Source organism: Condylura cristata, unplaced genomic scaffold, assembly GCF_000260355.1.
Source record: "Condylura cristata isolate star-nosed mole 26May11 unplaced genomic scaffold, ConCri1.0 scaffold00010, whole genome shotgun sequence".
NCBI lineage: Eukaryota > Metazoa > Chordata > Mammalia > Eulipotyphla > Talpidae > Condylura > Condylura cristata.
Genome location: NW_004567111.1, coordinates 3219477 through 3237837, shown reverse-complemented (window position 1 = coordinate 3237837; position 18361 = coordinate 3219477). Strand labels below are relative to the sequence as shown.

Genomic DNA, 18361 nt, shown 5'->3' with positions numbered 1-18361 from the left:
TGTCTAATGGAAAGCTGTGGGGGCCTTCTTCAACTGTGAACCTGTAGCAAAAGGTACTCATGTCACCACATTTGAAAGCAGAACCCCTCAACTCTCTACAGAAAGCTCAGAGCTGATGCTCAAGTTCCTATCACGCTGGACACACAGCAGGAAATACATCTGAGGGAGTCTATGGGGCAGTGAAAATGCTCAAATGGAAAATGAAATGGAACCACTGGGAACTGACTTAGGAATGTGGCTGCCTCTTGCTATGGAAGGGGGGAAAGGTAATTCAGTCAGACCCCTTCATGAACACCCTCTGACCAGCTGCTCCCCTCTTGCTCTAAAACTCTGCTGCCACTGATCAGCCTGTCCTGGCCTCCTCTTGTTACGTCCAAGCAGCTGGCCAATGCCCATCCAGTTTCTGGCTGGACACGCCCCTGGCTGGTCTTCACTGCCCCCAGCACTCTCTGACTCCACTTTTCTTATTCCCACTTTGCACGCCAGTAGCTCGAACCCTAACTTCCCCTGGGCCCCTATCCCCAGTGCTTCTCTGTCTGGCTCATGCTCTCCCCTGGAACCCAGCTACAGCGTTGTAGTGGAGGCATTTCTGCTGTCTTTGCACCTCCCTGCTTCCCCTTCTGTCCATGATGTCTACCATGAGGCTTCACACCCAGACAGAGAAATGAGAACCATAAAGTTGTCCTATTGGGCAGTGTGAACCCCTCTCAGCCGGGCATACCTCGAAGAAGTCTCGCGTCAGGACGTGAGTTCTTCAGCAGTGTCAAGGCATTTGAAGAACACGGTTGTCCTCCCCCCTTGCTGACCCCCCCCTGCGACAAATCTAGTGGGTGTCATTGGCCTGCTGAGCCAAAGCCACACACACAGGATCGCTGGGCGTTTCGGGTAGGGCTCTACTATAGTTCTTGAATGCTAATGAGTAGCTCTTCTCTCTCTATCTTATGCTTTTGACTGTCACGGAGAAAGGCAAGTCATTTTCAAAAACACATTTATTATATAAATAAATAGGTTGCAACACTTTCAAAATAATAATTAAAATGCGAATGGTCTTGGTTTTACTTTTATCTTTATGATCATAAATACGAGAGAAACGTTTCATCAATTTACAATATTAACTCATCTCATCTAGTCTAGCAAAACGTCAGGTGGGTTGTGAGATTCAGTCCAGGACTGTGGGGTTCCCCTGAATGTTGTGGATTTTTTGGGCATATTTCAAAGGCAGTATATATGTACATATATATATATTTACATACACATATTTAAATATATACGATATTACACAATGGAACCACTGGCCATTTAATACCAAAACCAACATCTGGACTCAGTTGAAATTCAAATTTTCACTTTAACTTTTTCCACCAAATATTCCATCAAAAATGAGGAATGCATTATCGGAATAGCTGAAGTATGTGCCTTCAGATTCTCCTTTGTCCATTTAGTGTCCACTTGTATCAGCTTGAAATCCTTCATTCACTTGACAGTGTGGTGAATCAGGCACTGTCTCTGTACCTTCAATCTCTGGAAGTTCCCCTCTGTTTTTCTGGTAACATTTCTTGTATGCCACATAGACTAGAAAACAATGTGCAGGAGGTTAAGCAAATTCCTGAACACTAAGCTGCAAACATACTTTGAACCATGACTCTAACTGATGGCTCAAAAACAGTTTGCCTTGGGCCTCCCTGGAGGTGCAGACATTAAAGTCTCAGCACTTATTGTGGTCTGAATTCAGTCCAGACCGGGGAGTGACTCTTGGGGTGCAGCAGACCTCTCCTGTCTCCCTGCTGCTCCCCTCAGCAGTGGATTTCAGGGGATCCTCCTGTTCTGCGGCAATCCCAACCCTTCTTCCTCCTCCCCTTGAGGGGGGCCCTGTGCTGGTTGAAGACCAGAAAAAAAGTAAACCCAAACCAAACTGTCTCTGGCATTTAACAGCTACAGATTTACGCGGTTTTTGTCATTCGCTTCATTATACCATCCCCTTGAGAGTGCTATGGAGCTTAGAAAAGGGAGTTTACTTAACAAATTAATTTTAAAAATAGGGGTTAAATCAGTTTTGGGGATCAAACTATAGACAAGTTGCAAGTAGGTGGCGGCCAGGCGGGCAGGACTGGGGTGCCACCCCTTGCACTAGGTGAGAGAGCGCTGAGGGACCAACTCAGCTGCGCCGAGGTCATTGAGCAAAGCCCCATCGACACGGGGCTTCCTCTGCAGGTCGATCTGTACCCCATACTCATGGGCACCCCCCCCGTCTGACTTCTGCTATCCCTTAGCCTGGCAAACATCCTTTATACACATTTTCAGATAAATACCCTATATCTCAAAACAAAGAATTGGTCGCCAATTATTTTTGCTTAAAAATAATCTTTACGAGAACCTTTTGGTGAAATTACTTTCTTTTCATCTATAGCTGGGAAATCGTGGGTGCATGATTGGGGGACATTTCCACTGATTTATTTAATTGCTGGAGAAAGAGAATTTAATTTATATAACGTACTGCCAGAGAAGTGTAACAAACCAAAGAATAAGGCAATACCAACTTCTTATCAGGATTTCTCCAGGGGGAACACTGGGGGAAATGGCCAGGGCATCACACTTACTGCCCAGGAATATGCCCGCGAAGGCCAGCTGGAAGATGCTGTAGATGAGCGGGAAAGTGAAGACGACGTTGAGCTCCTCGGGCGTGAAAGAAAGCTGCACGATGGTGGAGCACAGCTGTGTGTTCTGCATGCCCGTCTCCAGAGCCACCGTCCGGCACCTGAGGGGGGCGGAACAGGTCCAGGGCCTGAGGTCAGCTCCCCGTGCTTTGTTCTTACATAATGTCCAAAGCAGATCCACTGACAGTTACCGTCTGTCTGTGTCTCTATATCGGCTCTCAATCTGTGGTTCTTCTCTATGATTCTTTCTCTATTGGAACATGTGTGTTTCTATCGAAACATATTAATATAGTATGAAGTACTCTATTACACAGGGATGAAGAGTCACTTTTTAGATGATATATAATCTGTGTATTCTACACATCTTATCGTCATCATTTTATCACTGTTATGACAATGAGGATATGTATGTAAAACTCTATTAAGGTGAAAAAGACATAGGCAAACAATAGCCACGGTCATTATTGTTCTCTCCCTTTCACTCTGAAACAAGGATTTGGAGATTAGAATATTTTCTTGCTCAGAAAAGATAGAACATCAAGATAGTTTAATTTGTCCCTGAGCAGTGGCCTATATCTCTAGCTCATTAGTCTTTTGCAAGTATACATCTAGTATTTATACAACAAAATACACTAATATTTAACTTAATATATAACAAAATACGTTAATAAGCAATGCATCATCACTATGGGGCACATGTATGTCATCATTTAAGTCTACAATTACGTATTGAATACATAAACATTAAAGTCGGCTCTGGGTGAAGAAACAGCCCAGCAGGCAGGCGTCCACCCATATCGGCGTCACTGAGTGGCCAAGGAGGTTCATGTCCCTCACTCATTGTGTCCCTGGTGCCAGTGCAGGGCGCCAGAGAGAGAGGGCATCCCGATGGCTGTTTTATTCTGAAATGGTTTTATTGTGCTGATTGAGCCTTTATCAAAGCTCTTCAGGGTGGTGACTGCCCTGTCCTGTAGATGAAAAGGTTCCTGGAAACACAGGCGTGGCCGGGCCAAGTGGGTAGCTGGTACGGGAGGGAGGTGGGTGCAGCCCAGGCAGCTGCCTGCGTGGTGGGGGGGCCCTGGGCCTGTCACCGCCCGGTGCTGCTCCCCTCTTTCTCCAGCTCATACACACACCCCAGCCCCCACACCTGCTTCTCTGCCTGCCTGTGATTCAGATGGGCGAGTGGGAATCAGCACCAAATCCCACAGCTACCCACCTGGTTTTTATATTTGATGCCTTTCGGCGATGAGCTCACCCAGCTGCGGGCCTTGGGGCTCACCCAGGAGCTGCAGTCAAGGTCACTCTGCCTGGAGAGTGACCGTGGAAGGAGGGGTACCACCTGCTTGTGTGGGGGATGGTCCAGGAGAATGTGTACAAAGGGTCGTTGTTCTGGGGGCACTTGAATGTGATTTTATTTGGAAATAGGGTCACTGTAGCTGTAACTGGTTAAGCTGGAAGGATGAAATCCAGCGTGACTGGTGTCCTGAAAAAGGGGAGTTTGGACACAGAGACTTCTTGGCAATGCGCCAGGAAATAGGGAGAAGACAGCTGTGCGCCCAGGGGAGAGGCTTGGGCCAGACTCATCCTCCTTCCCTCAGAAGGAGCCCGTCCTGGTAACACAAGAGTCTCCTAGCCTCCAGAACTTGCGACCATACTTTTCTGAGTTTAGGCCATCCTGACCCGGTGCTGGTGACGGCAGTCCTGCAAAGGGACAGCCTCCACGAGACAGAAGAAACCCCAGTTCCACTTACCTGTGCCAGGGCTGCCCAGCTATGCGAGCCAGGAAAAACCCGAGGGAGTAGCCAGCCATGGGGAAGATGGTTCCTATAATCCAGAGCTTGGGAGCGATGATCCAGGCACTCTGGTACAGAACCCCGCCGACCACAGCTATGAGCACGATCAGGATGGCGCCGGCGATGGAGCCCACCTGGAGGGAGACGCAGCAGGTGCTGTCTAAGCCGCCCAGGGATGCTCCTCACCGAGCCCTGACCAAGCCCTTTCCCCTGGGAGGCGGGGGTCGGTTGCTCTGCGTCCGCCTGTCCTGATGCTGGGGGCCACCAGACACTCGAGGGCTGGCCCTACCTTTGAATTTTGGAGTCAGCAACGGGACATATGGGGGCCCCACTCTCTGAGCCGCCCGGTGCGCTAGCTGAAGCGGGCCCCACGACGGAGGACAGCGAGGAAACAACTCTCCCAGTAGCAGCTCCGAGTAACTGGCTCCCGGTGGGCCGCCCGCCCCTTCCTGCGCCAGGCACACGCCTCCTGCACCTTCGTTCCTTCATCCCACACGGGGATCAACTCTTGCCATAGTCACCTTTTATGGACGTTAGAATAACAGGCAAACTGTAAAAGTTAAACGGCATATGGAAACGAAAGCCGCGTCGCTATCAGCTTTCAAATGAAAAAAATTGGGAGATGATACATGTTTTTCATCCACTGAAAGGAAAACATCAGATTATTTTGCCTTCTGAACAGCGAACTAGGTCTCTCTCTGTCTCTGTCTCTATCCCTATTTCTACACCTTCCGTGCCTACATACATATGAGCATATTTCTCTATACTCTATTACATATCAATAATACATAGTATTATATATTCATATCCACATCCTCTAGCTAGAACAGTTAGTGAATTGGAATGAATGGTCAATAAGTCTATTCTTATAATATATACTACATATAATTGATAACAGTTATGCTGCGCCAGGCACACGCCTCCTGCACCTTCGTTCCTTCATCCCACACGGGGATCAACTCTTGCCATAGTCACCTTTTATGGACGTTAGAATAACAGGCAAACTGTAAAAGTTAATATATGCACATATTAATCAATATATGCACATATTCTATAAATGTGTATGTATATCTATGTGCGTGTATGTATGTATATATATATGCATTTATTTTATATATACATATACTTTGTATGTATATATAATATACACACACACACACATAGATATTCAACCAATTGCCACTACAATCCAACTGTATGTGGATACAGAGATAAAGATAGGATTTATCTTCTAAGACAGCTGTCTCAATATATTTTTTATTACAGACCCACATAACAGAAGTAAGAGCAAAGGGCTATGGGAAGATGGACTAAAGAAAACCAGCAAGGGCTGTTTGGACTGGGTATCTCAGAGAGCAGATAGGAATTTGCCTGGTGGCTGGGCAGGGGAGGCGCTCTGAGGAGAGGGTGTGTGTGAGGTAATCATAGGCCCCCTCAGAGGGTTATAATACAGGGAGAAAAGCTGTGGAGAGGGTTGTCAATCTGTTTCCCACAGCAGAATACACTTACCTTAAGAATGATCTTGGCTTTCTCGGGCCATTTGTGGTTAACATACATCCCAATGGAAACAGGAATCACCAGAGCCACCAAAGATGTACCTACAGATGACAAGACCATTTGCTCAACGGAGCACATAGCACAGGAGTGAGGAAAGAGGAGCAAGAGAAACACTCAGTTAAGGCTTCATCTCCCTTTGAAAGCGCAAAAGAGATATAAAAAAAGGAAAACCCCCACCCTCGGACAACTCTGTTTATTTATCTTCACTAGTAAATAGTTTACCATTGCTGGAGGAGAACTGATAACCTGGACCCTAAATCCAGTGTAAACTTGTTAGATTTCTTATAGTACCAATCACTGTCTCTTTGTCAGAATCCTGGGTTACTTGGTGTTTGGATTCTAATAACCTAGGAAAATGTGTTCTCGAAGCTTGTGTGTGTAAGTGTTCTTGAAGCATGTTGATATTTAATATCTGCCTATTATATACTGGTAGTAGGAATAAAAGTCCAACTTCTCCAGGCATTGTGGAGGTCAGGTCAGTGAGTTTGGGTGAAGAGTGACTTCAGTTATTCAAGTCTACAACAGAGAGGTGAGAGAATAGGCCAAAAAGCATGCTTCCAGTTTCTGTAAGATAATATATTTGGCAACCACTCAAGTAATTATAATTCTTTGCAGAAACGTGCTCACCCAAGCAGATAAAAGAGTCGTATTTCAGTATCACCGTGTGCTAAATTTACTGCTGTTCTCAGAAAATGTGGTTTGCTTCTCCATATTATTTAATGCTCATTTGTCCAATAGCTGTTTTTGTAAGCTATAGCACTAACAACTTCTAGCTTCTCAAGGGCTTTCCCCCACCCCTTCAAGCCTCCTTTTAAGGTGGGAGAAAGTAGAATTGAGTAATGAAATTCTGACATTGCTTAGTTTTGGATTAGATTGAAGTGGATTGAAAGGTAGATTCTAGATACCAGGACTTTGAAATGAATTTCACAGTGACGAAAACATAACTTCTTTGTAGCTGCCTGGAAATATAAGACTCAGCAATTATTATTTCTTTTTTCCTCAAAAAACTACTCAAAGGGACTAACTAATGGCTAAGGATACCAAGAGTGAAGACAAATAACCAGATGGGGAGGGGCAGGGAAAGTAGAAAATAACAAACTGTATGTCTATAAAAAAAGCCATTGATGGGTGCGCTGAAAAGCACACCCAGAAAAATCCCCGTTGGGTTCCCTTATATCCTGCTATTCCTGGGCCCCAAATGATTTCCTAAATCATGGGAAGTGGGTGGTCTTTGCTGAAGCCCCCCTCCACACAAATGGATTATCTCGTAGTAACTTAGACCAGGGCCCACGGCCGTGCGTGCAGTGTGAGCATGGTGAGGTTTTGTGAACACATGTTCAGTGTTTCAAATTGTGAGAAGAGTGCACCTCCCACGCTCCGGCCCTCCTGCTAAGAGTCTCAACCTCTTTGTCCAGCCCAAGGCAGCAGGAGAAACACTCTACCCGCCCAGACCCACTGCAGAAGTGCAATTGCTCTCCTGACCAGGTGAGACCAGATGAAGCCATCCCCGGCTTGAAGCTGACTGGGAAGACACTCTTCGCTTTCTTTCCATGAAAGCTGTGACTCCTGTCTAAAGACGTGGGTCGACGTGACTCTACCCCGTAGCGGGTCGAGAGCTCCTTGCCTTTCTCCAGGCTTTTCCCTTGTTCCTCCTGAGCCTGCAGTCTCGTGTCAAATACTATTTAGATGACAAGGTGTCTGCTTGTGAACCACAACTTGATCTTCAACCCCGTTTAAGGAAAGGAGGGGGGGCAGCTGAGAAGACAGCTGGGAATAACACTGAGCACCCCAAGTCTGGTTTCCCAGTTTGTGGGCAGGTGGGCAGGGTGGCCGTCTGTCCTGTAGCGCCTTTGTGACACTAGTGGACAGACTGGCCACTCTGAAGTGCAGTGCTGAGAGGAGCAGGGAGGACTGTGTTGCTGGTTTCCCTAGCGGGACCTGCTCTACATGCACCCCCACCTCTTGGGGTCACCCCAGAGCGTGATCGCACCTGCGGAATCTGTGTCGTGCAGAGCGGAGCAGACAGAGCAGACAGAGCAGACGGAGAAGAGCGCAGTGCGGGAGGGAATTCCCGGTGCCTGGTCACCTTGGCCAGTTATCCTGCCCCTTCATTTCCTCCTTTAAAAAGTGGTGATAGCATCTGGTGACTCAATCAGGCCCTTTGTTTTATCTGCACTAAAGCACTAGAAAATCCAGTAGTGAGAAGATTAGGTTAGAAAACAGGTTCGGAGGAACTGGTGAGCCAGTCAGTTTTTCGAACTCTCGTTTATAGTTTTTCTATCTTTTCCTCTTTTATCTTCTTTCATTCTGTTTTTCCTTTTACCTCTTTCCCACCATGGAACAGCTAAGTATTCTTCCTTTCAAACTTTATTTGCATTAAAATCTGTGCTATAAGTCATTCTCATCATAGTTAGAATTACTGCATTTCACCATTATGGCCTTTTCCAGAAGGAAGTGACTATCAAGAAAACAACAGCTTAAGGCTGAAATGTTTCTCTTTACAGTGAGTAATATAGGATGAAAATTATTCAGTGGTGTACTTTTTGAGAGTCTACAATGGACGGACCTACGCTAAGTGCATTCCTCACCTCTAAGGATGGTGCCCCAGGAGGAAGCAGAATGAAAAAGTCAAGTAGCTTGAAGGACAGGCAGGTGGTTGTGGAAAGCCACCTAATACTTGTTTGCCGATTCTATTCATGTGAAGGAGTTCCCCTTGCCCGGATCATCGAGGAAAATCCCATATTGTTTAGGGAAATCCCGTATTGAATGGGTGTGTCAGGAGAATCTATGATTGTGTGTGTGTGTGTGTGTGTGTGATCGAATGGCTATTGGGAAGGGAGAAGAGACTCCCCGAAAATACAGCCATACAGATTGTCTTCAGCTAGAGTTTTGAAAGTGTCCTAACTCAGTTATGTACACCTGGATCATGCCTTACGGCAGAAACGGAGGGCAATGTAGACGCCATCCTGCTCCGCTTCCCATCACGACAGGGGTCCTGCTGCAAACATTTGCTGAGCCTTCATTTAGCCTGGTCTCACACTTCCCTTCACCCTGCCACCCACGTGCCTCTGGGGAGCCGACAGGGCAGCTGGGATGGCAGCTGAAGCCCTGCAGTGGGACTGTCTGGGGATGGGCACGATGTGGCGTTTCTCTCTGCCTGCTCTCGGGCAAAGTCCTGTCTGCGCTGGCCAGCACTACTTCGCTTCTCCTTCCCAATTGCCATGCCGACAATTTCAGCCCCCACCGTCTTTTGTGTTCCCAGAAACAGAGAAAGGGACCTTTGGGTGAGGCAAGATGGCCAGAGCCCAGCTGTGACTGGCAGTCCACAGCCAAAGCGTGTTTCCTCCAGCGCTTCCCTGTGGCTGGAGCAGGAGAGCCAAGGGGTTGTGCTCCCGTTACATCACGAGCGCCCGTTCTCACCTCTTCGATTTGCGCATCTGAGACCAAAGGACTGGTCCCATGAACCCGGGTTACGAACAGGGCGGAGCTGGCCCTCCCTGGTGGCACAGCGGGTTAGAGCACAGCACTGAGAAGCTGAAGCCGCTTCCGCATGAGTTCGATTCCTGCCTGCCCCGGAGGTGACCACATGGCGCGGCAGACCTCTCCTGACCCGCCCGCTGCTCCCCTCAGCAGTGTACTTTGTCGATCTGCCTGTTCTGCTCCCCACTCTGTCCCTGGTGAAGCCTCTCACTGCCCCTGAGCCTCTGGCCTGTACCCCAGTTCTGTATGCACAAATAAACAAATCTTAAAAAAAAAAAATAGGGCGGAGCCTCGCTGGCCCGGACTTACCTCCCCAGGTTCCCCAGCCATATGGGGTGGGGCTGCGCCTCAGCTTCTACGGCCCCTCCGGGTGTCCACGGAGGGTAAAGCAGGTGCTCCCCGGCCAGGCCTGGCATTTCAGTCCTGCCAGCCCCCACTCCAGCCTTGCGTGGAACCGCCCCTGGTTCCAGAGGTGGCTCTGGACGCTCCCGGGCGGCGCACAGGGGTGCGGGGAGGAACCTACCGATGCTGTCGTAGGGAATCACGATGGTCCCCGCGTCGGTCCACATCTTGGTGTAGATGAAGAGACACAGCGGCATCATCCCCATGGCCAGCAGCGTGGAGCAGGTGGTCATGCTGACGCTGGAAGGCAAGGGCAGGATGAGGGGTCCCCCTGCTTTTCTGGGGGAGCGTCTTTCATGTCCATCCAGTTGGTGACTGAGCGGCGGACTCCAGCAGCCCAAGGCCCACGGTGTTTCGGGGCTGGTGTCAGACCCGGGGCTTGGGGGGGGCGCCTGGGGACCGCCCAGCAAACAACGCGAGCGCGCTGGCCGCAGCCGGCACGGGCTTTCGCCACGGTAGTTCTATTGGGACGGACGGGTGGTCTCCTCTGCCCGCGGGGCTGCGCGCCAGGAGGCGGCCTCGGTCTCTCCTTAGAGCAGGTGAGTTAGCCCCGGGCGAGAGCTGGAGGAAACGAGCGGCTGATGTCAAGAGGGTGGAGAAGGCGGGCGGCATGAGACCCCGGGACCCAGGAGCAGTGAGTGTGCGCCCCGGTGTGATGACAGGGACGCCCGCCCCACCCAGCTCCGGAGCCAGGGATGCACCTGCCTATTCTCTATGGGGGTGATGGGGGGGGGGCGGAGTGTGTGAGAGGGTGGGGGCCTGAGGGGGAGTCCCTGTTGCTCACCTGACTTCTCCCACCCCCGCTCTGTTTTGTTGTTCTTTCTTCTTCTTTTTAAAAAATTATCCATATATCTATTTACATTATTGTTCATTTTATAACAATGTTTACTTCCCCCCTTCCCCGTCCACCATCTCCACAGCCCCCCACATCCCTCCCTTCTTCTAACCCCTCTCCGTCCCCCTACCCTGTGGGATTGCTCTGGTTTATACTTATCTGTTTACTTTTGTATTATTTTGTCGTGTTTTGTATTGTAATAACAGTACACTTAAATTCCTCCTATAAGTGAAACCATTCGATGTTTTTCTTTTTCCTTCTGACTTATTTCGCGGAGCATAATCCTTTCCAGCGCCTCAGCACTCCGTACAACAGACAAGGGACTGATCACAAAGATACACAAAGAGCTCACGAATCACCTGGCTTTGGTGGGTGGGTTTCCTTACCTGGAGAGTGGAGAGCACACGGTGGCCACCTGGCTTGAGGACTTAGTGAGCCGCAAGGCAGGGAAAGCAAGGCTTCGCCCAGCCAGTTGCTCTTATTCTCTCCAGGAACAGTGTGGTGTGTCTGTGTGAGTGTGTGTGGTATGGACGTATGTGTGTGGTGTGGGGTGTGTGTGTCTATGTGAGCATGGTGTGGGGTCTAGGTGTGTGTGTGTGTGTGTGTGTGTGTGTGTGGTCTCCCAGCATAATGAAGGAAACTAAGAGCAGTTTCTCCAACAGGCCTTTTCTCTAGTGGCTGAGCATGGAGACTAATCAGAGTAGTAATTTCTTACAGATAGTATATGTAGGCTTGAAGAAAGTGCTCAATAGTTTGCCCCTTTGCTTCCCTCCAAACAACAATAACAACATACTTTGTACAAAGCTAAGGAAAGCATCTGGAAGTGAGGAATTTTTGTTTCCATGGATTTAAGCACAGTTGGACAAAATGAAAAGTGAGCGTAGTGTTTATCAGGGGTGCTAGCAGCCCTAATAATATATATATTTTTTAAACCAAGAATGATCCCACTTAAAATGTGCTTAAGTGATTCCGGAAAAAAAGAAAACAAAACTTGTCTTAGCAGAGCGAGACTCGTGTGATAACACCAGTGCCCGAGACATATGCCAGACCTTTCTGACACATGGTGTGACTGTGGCTGGTGGACCGAATAGAGAGGCTGTTAGCACACAGTCCTACAGCAGAACAGTGAGTTAATTTGTTACAAACAGTGTTTTGTCCTACTAATAATTAAAGAATTTGGAGTTTGTCAGTGATTATCCTCTCCCTTCCTCACTTCTATGTTTCTCCTTTTTCAAACAAACTAGAATAGGCTTCAGTGGTGCCCGTGACCTATTCCTATTTATCCTGCACATCTGATGTGTTGTCTACAGGTCAGAAGAGAGAGAGGGGTTAGCAGGGGCAGCTATTATTACCTGGGGGGTGGGAGGCAGTGCCCATTACCTGGGTCATAGCAAAGGGAAGCCTGAGGAAGACTGAACACTTTTGTTTTCAACCATAAGAGCAACCTTCAGAAGGGTTCTGTGTCCTTGTATTTTCTTTCAAATCCCTTTGTGAAAACTTCAGTTTTGAAATGTCACTATGGCGATTTATGACGTTGTATCATGGTTTTGAGTTTGGCAAAAGCAGTTTCATAGGGGCTTTAAGGATGGGCGGAGTAGGATATGAGAAGGACTTGGCTTTGCCTAGGCAGCCACCTTGATGGGAGATGCTGCAGGGGGTGGGCGAGCAGGTGGCTGGAAGTCCATGTCCTTGGGCTAAGATGAGGGACGCATCCAGGTACTCAAGGCAAGTGGAAAAGCAATTCACAGATACATCATTTCAAGAAACAATAGAGGAGAATACATTAGCCAAAGGAAGACATCATTTTATAGGAATAAAAAGTCTGGAGTTAGTTCTATGAAGAACATAGATGCCAGCAATGTGGAATGAAAGAAAGAACAGCAAACCGCCTTGAATTCAATGCATGCTGAGAATTTGGCCCAAGTAAGTGGTAAGAAAAGCAAACGATTACAATCACATTAGATTGAAATGCCAGCTTGAAAGATCAAAGGAGGTGTATGAGGTGACGCTACTGGTGGAGAAGTGATGAGTGAGAAAGGGATAAGTGTCTGAGCAGGGGTAAGTGGATGAGTCTGGATTCAAATTCTGACTTCGATGTGTATTGACCCTATGAATAACACTAATTAATTCTAATACTCATACTCAATAATTAATACTAATACTCAATAATACTCTGATTGTAGAGGATCATTTGAGGATTAAAATGCATACAGACTAAGTATGGCACTGATAAACATTAGGTAGTAAGATAAAACAAAAGCTGTTTGAGAGACACAAATTGTTACTTTGAGGGAAAACAAAAGACAGGTCACATTGAGTTAGTAGTTAGGGAGGACCTGGAATCTGATATAACTGAAATGAGGGATTGCTTGGAATTTGTCACAAGTCAGTTGGCATGGTTTGACCTACTAGAATGTGAAATATGCAACCACTGTTGGCCAAAGAACAAAGGATATGGTAGGAAAACTGGAAATCTTAAATGTAGAAAAGAATCAAAGGGAAGGTTGAAAGGTGTGCAGTGGAGGGATGGGAGAAAAGCTGAGCAAGGGTTCAGGAAGTCAAGCAAAGGAAAGAGAAAGAAAAAGTTCCTGCATGTTGTGCAAACCCCAGATTTAGAACTGGGGACAGAGAAGACTCAGGGAAGACTCCGTGTCCCTGGGCTCCCCCTGATCTGTAGGTATCTGTGGTATCTGAAACACCTACAGATGTGGCCACCAGTGGCTCCAGCCACCTGCCTGAAACGTCACCTTTGCTACTTCTCCCTGAGACATTCTGTGCCTGCGATGCCCATGCACAGGATGACTGAAGCGAAAATGTCCGTACACCCATCAGAGTCCTAAACTGGGGTGGTCAAAGGAGCAGCATTTCTGCACTTCAGATGGTGAATGTGGGGTGCTGTTTTGAGAAGGGCAACCGTGTCACCATCATCATTATTTTTCTAAGTCACCAAACATTGCCAGATGCAATGGCTTCTGTATGCAGAAGGGATGATAGCTGAGAGAGGGAGATTCGCTTACTTCTCCTAGGAGCTCCATCCAGGGAAGCTGAGCCTGAGGACCTGTGTTGGTGGCATGGAGCAGTATCCATCTAACTAGCACAGACACCTGTTGGTGTCAATGGCGTATCTATTTGTTTCTGTTACTGTAGTTATTTGCATGAGTTTGGTAAGAATATGTTCTGATAGCTACTGGCTACCTGTAATGTCGTATTTGAGAATATGCATAAAATCGGCAATGAATGGCGTCTTTTGGGAATCAAAGCTCCTTGAAAAACAAATCTGGTGTCTTGCTGTCAGGGTCCCCACAGCTTGATGAGGGGAGTGAGCTTGTCACAATCTAGTAGATCCAGGAACCTCAGGCAAGTGGCACTGATCTGTAGGTGTCTGTGGTATCTGAGGGTGAAGACTTGGGGTGACTCTTAGCCCGCAGAAGCTCTCAAGTGAATAACCATATCTTGACTATGATTGTTAGCCCTCAAGTGGAGAAGGACAAGGCAAAATATTGGGAGTAGAGAATCGGACTACGGATGGTAGGTAGGACCCCATCTAAATAAATGACTATGAGCTTTGCATGACCCAATGCTCACGACAGAAAACTTAGTTTTGGAAATCTGTTTCCCAGTAGCTGAGGTGTGAAATATGTTTTCAAGGCATATTTGAGGACTTTCCTCTAACACAGATGATGGGTAATGTCCTCGTTGTGCAGAACATAGAGGTGGTAAGGACCTCTTTCTCCTGCGTCACTGGGTAAACTTGGTTATTTGCAGTGCTAACCCACAGTGGTGCCTTCCGCTGACGGTGCTGTATTGAAAGAACTCTTGGCCCCTAAAATAAGCAGTGGGGCTCTGTGTGTGGTGCCGAGGCACCCTGTCATCTCTCACAGTCAGGATTTTGGGGCCATTTGCTGCTGTGGGACTCTGCCTGAACCTCCACCAGCCTCCACCTACTTCTTGCTTCTCAGCCTTTGTGTTGGGAAATCGCCTTACAGAACTTCAGAGGAGGGTAAGTAGCTCCTGTGAGAGAAACGTTGATGAGATAATATGGGGTTATGTTGGAGGTGCCATGTCTTTTCTGGGGTCCTGGTTGCATTCTGGAGATGTGGACTTGCTTGAGTGCATAGCACTGGAGCGATGCTGGCACTAACTGCTAGACAAGGAGTCTCTGGACAGTGGGCATTTCCTAAGATGAGAATTAAAACGTCAGCCCCCATTAGAGAGCTTACTCTCACTTGCAGAAAGATGAATAGATACTGTTTCGACTGGATATTTGCCCCTGAGGTTTCTAATTATACTTTTGTGTCTTCTTTCCTTGATTTTTGCAGGATCCTCTTTCTAAACAAAATGTATTAAGCTTTTTTCTATGGTAGATATGTTTAATCTATTTCTTGAGTTTTTTATAGGAATTGTTAAACGGGGTAGACATATAACTTAATCATCTTTTGTTTCAAGAGAAAAAAAAATCCTAAAAATCACAGAAAAGTGAAAATTGGAGTTCTTAGAGTAGATTGTTACAGTTACAGACCAGAGAAGGGGACAGTTCTACAGTCAAACAAGCCAGCAGGACACACACCTTTCCGTCTCAGGGAACAATGACACTTGGGGTACAGGGACAAGGCTGTCTGGTTTGGGAAAGTTACAGCAATGATGGAGGAGCTACCTGTTGGGTGCCCAAGCCTCATCTGCGACTTAGTTCCCGCTCTTGGCTTAGCCAACATTTAGGAGTGTCCCCCCAACCCCACCTGCAGGTGCACTAATGGGCGTCCCAGGACACCTGAGGACTGCTCAGTGCTTCACAAGAGAGCCAAATCTGATGGCATGTGCCAGCCTTTATCTCTTCCAGAACTTTCCTTAAGCACAAAATCTATTGCAAGATACCGCATTCCCTGGGGTGACTAATATCACATGGAAGGGCATTATTCGCCTGGGATTTTCTGCCTTTCAGAGCAAGTAGCACCAGCAGAGACACAGAGGTAGCTCACAGCTGCTCCCCAGGCACTAGGTCAGCCTGGAGCCAGTTTAGATGTCGCAGGCTTACTTTTCTACACTGGCCTCCGCTCTCTTGTGTGGACAGTTGTATACTGAGTAGAGCTGATTCCCGATTGTACAGCTTTTAATAAGCTCGGGCTCCATTAACACCTGGCTGGTTGGAGAAATGCACACCCTTCCCCGGGAAATGAGAGATGGGGAGCTAGGAAAGAGACATTGTTCTGTTCAACTCGTGGCATTAACATCTGGGTCTCATCACATTAATGCTTCATCTTATTTCGATTAGCTTTTTTCCCTCAGTGCTAGTTCGGACCGGCATGGGATGAATTGGGCAAACACAGCAATTTAGTTTACTCTGTGGGAAGCACAGAAACCATTTTCTGTTGATTTTACAGTAAGGTAAGCATAATTTTAAAAAAAATTGTTTTTCTTTCAATGTCAGTAGTCGTGAAGCAAATATACAAATCCTTTCTTGGGTTTTATACCAAGAGAGCCTTGTCCAAAGGATTGGGAGGGTTCGGTGGATCTTGGCAAGGTCTAGTCCAAGACCTTACTGTTTACTGAGCAATCAGCTCTCCTAATTGCCTTCAGAGTTCTATTGACCACGGAGGTTTTGTTTTTTCTTTCCTTTCTAATACCAGAAGGAAAACTTTCTCAGCTTGTGGCTTGGAAAAATTTTCTCTTTGGAAAAACTTTGACTCCTTTCAAAGTGAGCTTGAACAATTATCCAGCTCCCTACTAACTGAGATGAAAATGCCCAAAGAGGAATGATCGACCCCAAATTCCAGTGACTAAGCTCTTGGACAGTGTGGTCAGGGAAGGCAAGCTGGCGCTCCTCTTTCCTTCCCCATGTGGGCACCATGTGGGTACCTTCTCCAGGCCTGGGCTGCTGGGGAGATGAACCCACCGGGCTGCGGCGTGTGGAAGGCTGGGCTCTTACCTCAAATCCATATCGCCGTCAACCCAATAGGCCAAGATGTTGGAGGACGTTCCTCCGGGACAGCACCCCATGATGAGGATGACCACGGCTTGGAGCGGGAGGACGTCAAAGGCCACTGACAAGATGAATCCAGTGAGGGGCATGATTCCAAACTGGCAGAGGAAGCCCACACAGATGCCCCATGGCCGCTTCATATGCCAGAGGAATCTATTGATGTCCACGTTGCATCCCATGGAGAACATGACCATGGCCAGCAGGATGGTGAGCACAGTGCTCAGGACCACGCTGAGAATGGCATTGAAGTTGCTCTCAGGCACCACGCAGGATGTGCCGTTGCACAAGGTGGCTTCGGGTGCGCAGTCCATTGAATTATTCATCGCTGGTTTTGCTGCTTGGATGGGTCACACCAGTTCAGGAGGCACTGGTCCTCCCTACTGGCTGGAGAATAGAGCCTGCTCCAGCCCAGTTGAACTTTTAAAGCCTTCCTAAACATGTGTCTCTTTCAAAAGTCATCTCCGAGTAGCCATAAAAAACAATAAATGCTAGTATGCCAGTTTCGAGAGGGACATTACAACACAGCTCAATCATGACTCATCAACGCCCTGCCAAATTATTGGTCCAGACAGAGAGTTGTAATTAATCATTTATTGGCATGATAATGAACCATGCCATATAAAAAAGAGCTGTGTTAATGGTTAATACTGGGGAGGTTGGCCAAATCATTTCGCTTCAGTGGCACTGAAAATCAACTCAGAATGTCATAGAACGTCAGGACGTTAAGTTGCTGGAAAGCCTGCTGTTCCTCACCTCGCTTTAAATAAGGGGTCTGGGTCTGGGAAAGAGTCTTGTGCTGAGTTAAATTGCCAGTGTCAAGCTCTCAACCGGATCCCAGATCTCCAAGTTCCTCCCTCTGTTTAATCAGCAAGTTGATTTATATTGGTCTCTAGTGTTTATTGAATATATGTAAACTCCAGAAATGTGTGGGGACTTGATGTAAACCTACAGGGGAGTCCCATGAGGGAGGACGGTGTTTCCATATTGTCTGGTAGGAAGGTGGCTGGCTGGTAGGGAGAGCCACTCAATCACTTACACACGAAATTATGAGTGTATCACCATAGTAACAAAGTGCTTTACAGATAGAGACAATACAATTATTTAGAGGGATGAACCTCAGAGGATTAGGTCAAAGTGACAGGAGCTCTGTGTGCTTGAGTCAGGAATTGAAATGAGAGTGTTTTTCAGGGGATGGCTGGGGCTGATCAGCAGTTCCAGGTGAGGTTGATTTTTGTAAATGCCATATAATCAGCCTCATTCTGGGCAGAATGTGTAACCTGGTAGAAGGTAAACTAAAGAGGTTGAGGAGAGATTGTGCCTGTTCTCAGTGGTTTATAAACCAATTATTGAGTCAGAATGCAGTATAAGAATAACATTGAATATTCTAGTCATGATTCACAAGTGACAGGACAAAGTCTAATTTATTATTTAATGTGATCATCCGAAGTAGGATTAGCATCTCCGTTTTAGAAATGAGGATTTAAGGGGTTGAGGAGATGTGTTATTCATGGTCTCCCAGTGGATACATGGAAATATCCATACATTCATTCAGTGTGATGCAGACTTGGGGAAATCCCTTGGGACAGAGCTGCTGTTTGGGTTTACTCTTGGTGGTTAGGTGTGTTCTCTGGGGGCAGCCTAAGGTTGGATTCTGTTTTCAAAT

General features: G+C 47.2%; 1 protein-coding gene across 1 annotated transcript; it reads right to left on the bottom strand.

Annotated features, from left to right (window-relative positions):
* Positions 1-1438: 1438 nt before the first annotated feature.
* On the bottom strand, positions 1439-17021 carry SLC10A2 (solute carrier family 10 (sodium/bile acid cotransporter), member 2). The gene is made up of 6 exons (XM_004680277.2): positions 16645-17021; positions 10008-10126; positions 5957-6045; positions 4406-4581; positions 2598-2755; positions 1439-1572 (listed from the first exon to the last, which is right to left on the bottom strand). Exons 1-6 carry the CDS (start codon positions 17019-17021, stop codon positions 1439-1441), a joined length of 1053 nt encoding a protein of 350 aa, XP_004680334.1.
* Positions 17022-18361: the final 1340 nt, after the last annotated feature.

Bases quoted from the DNA above. Each gene is read 5' to 3' on its own strand.
- SLC10A2 (XM_004680277.2), bottom strand. From the start codon at position 17,021: ATGAATAATTCAATGGACTGCGCACCCGAAGCCACCTTGTGCAACGGC. The intron at 6,046-10,007 runs GTAGGTTCCTCC...TGTCATCTGTAG, and splicing joins GATTCCCTACGACAGCATCG to GTACATCTTTGGTGGCTCTG. The intron at 1,573-2,597 runs GTAAGTGTGATG...ATTGTTTTCTAG, and splicing joins CGCGGGCATATTCCTGGGCA to TCTATGTGGCATACAAGAAA.